The following is a 4,664-nucleotide window of genomic DNA, read 5'->3' as shown; positions in this document are numbered from 1 at the left end:
ATTAAGAATTTGTTATAATTCTACAGTCATGTACACTGTGGATTTGTCATGATAATGCACAATAAAAATCAGTGGTACTTCAGGCTTTCTGGATCACTCATGAGGAAATAGATCCTTCCCTTAAAAAAGAAATCACAGATGGGCCTCATTGGTTAAACTATTTACCACTTTTAGCAAAAGCTTGAACTTACTGTAAGTTTTGCAGGATATTTTTTGTCTTTCTCCTCCATTTTTTCAATGCAAAATCTATCTCTATCTATTTTTTCCATTGATTAATATAGGAGAAGTTACCATGCCCTAGAGAAGTGTTTAAGCAAATTCAGGCATTATTATCTTTATAGGATCTGTCCTGAGCATATTTACTTGTTTTCTGCCAATAGTTGCAGATAAACACCTGCTAGTCACTTGAAAAGAAAAAATATAATTTTTGCATAAATGAAGAGTAGTTTCTTTTTGTTGTCTTATCCTCAGAACATATATAACATTGCCTGCACCTATCTGTGACATGATCTGGATGAGGAGGAAAACAATGTAAATTAAAAAACCACCTGTATATAAACAGGCAGAACAAAACTCAGTCATAGCTGAGTTTTATAGTTTTCATGTCTAGCAAGACAGGAAGAATTTATAATTATTTATACTCTTTGGGAATTGTGCATACTGTGTAACATCTAATTCTCCTACAGGCACATTAGAAGTCTGGAATCAGAAAGTACTTGGGTAAACATACAACCTTCCATTTACTAAGATGATATACTGTTTGATTTTGTGCTCTCATTCTGTCTTACATTATTATTTTTTTTCAGAACTAGGGGATGTATCAAATCAGTGTTAATGTTACATTGAAAATATTCACTCCAAGGCCTAAATACTGGATAAAATAACCTGACAGTTGTATCTCCATAGCTGACCAGAACTAGGCTAAGAAAATTTTTAAAAGAATGTGTATTTTGGTTAGATTTTCCTTAACTTTTGTTTTGCAACACACTAAAAATATCTGTGACAAGCAATCACAAAGCTAGGTGCTGAAGAATCCCAGCTGATGTAAATAACACAAGCACACCTTTTACTATATGGACACTCAGGCAGCGAAGGAAAGTGAGAGCTTTAAATACATTCAGAGCACTGTGGCATTTTTTTATTCAGGCTTTAAGAGCCAGGCTGCACAACCTGTAGGTTTCACTGGTAGGTGACATCGGATTCTAAAAGTTTCCAAGTTAAGGACAAAACTGTTTCCAGAGTGCAGTAGACCTGCTTTCAGAGTAAAAGATGTAACTTTGGTGTTGCAAAATATTTTCTCTAGGAAGAGATATAACCCACATTGCAGATCAAGCCCCAGTCCTCGCATATACACAAGGCAGCAACTTCCCACAGGAATCAAAGTCTACTGTCCACCGTCTGCCCCTGCCAAAGGTACACTTTCCAAACTCAAAAACCAGAGGCAGGAGGCACTGCAAAGCATGGCTTCAGGCTCTGGTGCTGTATTCGTATAATTCGTTAGCGGTGCCCTCAGCAGCCTTGCCCACTCCTTGAGCTGTGGGCTGTCTCTTGATATGAGCAGCAAAGCAGGGCACAGTCCTGAACTCAGCTTGCAGTCAGAGCGCAGATAATAAGAGAGATGTCTAACCCTGCACAGTAAGTAATTCTCCCAAAGGAGGATGTTTTTCAGCTATATATCAGCTTTAGAAGGTCAGTGAAGCTTCTGCTGAAACTTTGAAATCATAAAATGGAACAAACCCCAGAGCACAGTATGATATAATTCATTCTTGCTGGTAGCAAACAATCTGTTTACACAAGGACAACAACTCGTACATCCACATTTAACATGGTGTGATGTTCAATGGGTCAATATTCTTATATCTAAAAATAAAATCAGAGCTCCCAGTAGAAGTACTCTGTGGTGAGTTAACCTTGGCTGGCTAAAAGATGCCCATATAGTCACTCTCTCATTCCCCTTCAACAGGACAAGGAGAGAAAATAAGGTTAAACAGCTCATAGGCCGAGAAAAAGACAGGGTAATCACTTACTAATTACTGTCACAGGCAAAATGGACTCAACTTGGGAAAAAAAACAATTTATTGCCAATCAAAATAGATGTGTATGGTGAGAAACAAAGATGAGGTAAAAGCCACTGAATTAATTTAATATATTGTGTCTTTCAGAAAAAGATCCCTCTTTTTGGTGACTGCTCTGTGTTAGAGGAATGGAATAGAATAGAATAGAATAGAATAGAATAGAATAGAATAGAATAGAATAGAATAGAATAGAATAGAATAGAAGGGAGAAATGTGAAAGTGTCTTTTTGGTACTGACAGGGAAAACCTGACCAAACGCCACTAACTTTGTCATGGACTCAGATCTAAGAAGGAACACAGCTGGGCCAAACGCCTTCCCATGTGCCAGCATTTGCAGTGCCATCACTGATGGGCCGGCTCAGCATCCTACTTGCCAAACACTACATCAGAGTATGAATACAGAATACAGATATTTATAATTGCCTTTTGAAGAAAACACCTGCGAGCACTGAGGACTAAGCTTGGAAATTAAAAACAGAGAAGAAAGGAAGGGGAGAAAAAGAGAGAGGGGAGAGGGAGGGAAGGGAGAGGAAGTGAGGGGAGAAGAAGGCAGGGAAGAAGTAGTAAGAGAAAAGTGCAAAGAAAGAAAAAATGGGAGAAGGAGGGAGAGAGAGACAGAGAAACCAAACCCAACTCACGTCACAACTACCTCCCTTGTTTACCTGAAGTTTTCCTTGTGAGAATTTCTGGAAATAGCTTTATCTCTGAAGTTCAAAAAAATGATTTGCATTTCAATAGCTGCCCTCAGAAAATTAGACGAATCATCCCACAAAAAAAAAAAAAAGCCACTCATCATAAAAAAAAACCTTTCTAAAACCTTACTGATCCTCTGTAGGCCATGGCAAATGCAAAGCATACCTACCCTATGAATAACTTAAAATTTCTACGTGCAGTTTACTGTCCACTCGGTTAAGCAATAGAGCAGTGTCCTAGCACAGAAGAAAGGCTTCCAGCTCTGTTTCCAGCAATATTCTTGTGCTAGGATGTGGCAGGAGGGACTGGAGGTGAGGCGAGCTGGGCAGAGCTGATTCAGGCTGGAGCAGAGATGGCGCTGGGGCACATGTTCTCAGCAGAGCAGAAGGGCTGGTAGCTGGGCAGAGAGAGGGACTGGCTGCAGGGCTGAGGGCACGGCACTTGCCACAAAGCCAACTTCTGCTCCTGGGGGCCTGCTCTGCCCTCAGCATCTGCTGCGCTGTGGGTGCAGGGAGAGGCAGCAGGAGAAGGGGGAGAACACAGCACCCAGAGCGTGTGTCAGGGAAATAGGAACTGAATTCCTTTTTATTGGATAAAGGCTTAAGCCCTGCTAGTGTCGCCGGCAGGGCCGCCTCTTGCAGGGCTGGGGAGAGTCCTGGGAGCCGGGGGCCCTCCTCTTTGCGGGGCGCCGGGCCCGCGCAGGCAAAGGCTTCCTTCTCTGGCTGGAAGCAGAGGAGCTGCTCCTGCAGCCCTGCGCAGAGGGGCCTGCTGCCACCGCATCCCCCGGCTCCTCCTGGGGCTGCTCCTGCTCTGCAGGGACGGGTGCAGATGGGGGGCGGCCAGGACCTCTGTGGACCGCAGTCTCCGATGGGCCGGCTTCCTCCTCCACGCTGGAGCCTGCGGGGCTGCTGGAAGAGCTGCTGGAGAGGGAGATGGAAGTCCCCCGGTGGGAGCTGGTGCAACTGGAGCTGCTGGAGCTGGAGCTGGCCACAGGGCTGTCATCCCAGTCCCTGGCAGCGTAGGGGCGTGCCAGCCTCCTGGCCTCCTCACCGCACCGGTTCACAATGATGTTGATGAGCCCATGGACCAGCGGTGCTGCATATTCCCCTAGGCAGTCCTGCAGCCTCTGCACCATCACCTCCTCATGCGGGCCGCAGTCACACAGGATGTGCAGGATCAGGCTCTCTGCATTCTTTGCTCGCCACCACTGAGCCCCATGTATGGCCTGCAGCTCCTGGCGCAGCCAGGGCAGCACCGGATCAAGAAGATGTCTTCGTCTTCGGAAGAGTTCTGCCCAGACCTCGGGCAGGAGGCCACCCATGGCCTCTGGCCCTGCAGCCCCCGGCTCAGCTGGGAGCAGCATCCCCTGCACAGAAGATGCAGGGGACACGACAGGGTGATGGGGGCTGTTTTGGGCCAGGCGTTCAGGAGCTCTTCCTGCCTGGCTGCTGCCATCTGGCACCTCTTCGCGGGTTGCCACGACACACTGTAGGTAGTCGTCTTCTTCCCACACAGAAAACTTGACTGTCTCTATCCGTCTTCTGCAAAGGGGACACTCTGGGTTCTCCTTTGTCCAGCGCAGGATGCAGCCCAAGCAGAACAGATGGCAGCAGGGCATCGCATAAGCAATGTCACCTCGAACTTTGTGGCACATGGGGCAGCTCCACTCTGTCTCCGTGGCCATGTTTGTGCCCTGCGGTGGCCTGGGGAGAGCTGAGGATGATGAGCTGCTCTGCTTCACTCTTGCCGGCGCTGCAAAGGCTGTGAGTGAAGGAGTTAAAGAAATTTTAATAGATATGGCATTGATTAATTATTGCTGTGCATCCTAAGGAATCAAGTTGATAAATAATGCTTAATGTTTTGCAAACTACTTGCTTAATAATTTGCTAACCATTG

At 45.9% G+C, this 4,664-nt stretch overlaps 1 protein-coding gene across 1 annotated transcript; it reads right to left on the bottom strand.

The window, feature by feature from the left end:
* Positions 1–3,378: 3,378 nt before the first annotated feature.
* On the bottom strand, positions 3,379–4,452 carry LOC147596407 (E3 ubiquitin-protein ligase Topors-like). Its single transcript, XM_086771171.1, has one exon. The coding sequence runs from the start codon at positions 4,450–4,452 to the stop codon at positions 3,379–3,381; it is 1,074 nt and encodes a 357-aa protein (XP_086627297.1).
* Between the last annotated feature and the right edge of the window lie 212 nt (positions 4,453–4,664).

The sequence above is a fragment of the Chlamydotis macqueenii genome, chromosome Z, assembly GCF_036417535.1.
Source record: "Chlamydotis macqueenii isolate bChlMac1 chromosome Z, bChlMac1.mat, whole genome shotgun sequence".
NCBI classification, from domain to species: domain Eukaryota; kingdom Metazoa; phylum Chordata; class Aves; order Otidiformes; family Otididae; genus Chlamydotis; species Chlamydotis macqueenii.
The sequence above is the reverse complement of the archived record's forward strand: the minus strand, read 5'-3'. Positions and strand labels throughout refer to the sequence as shown.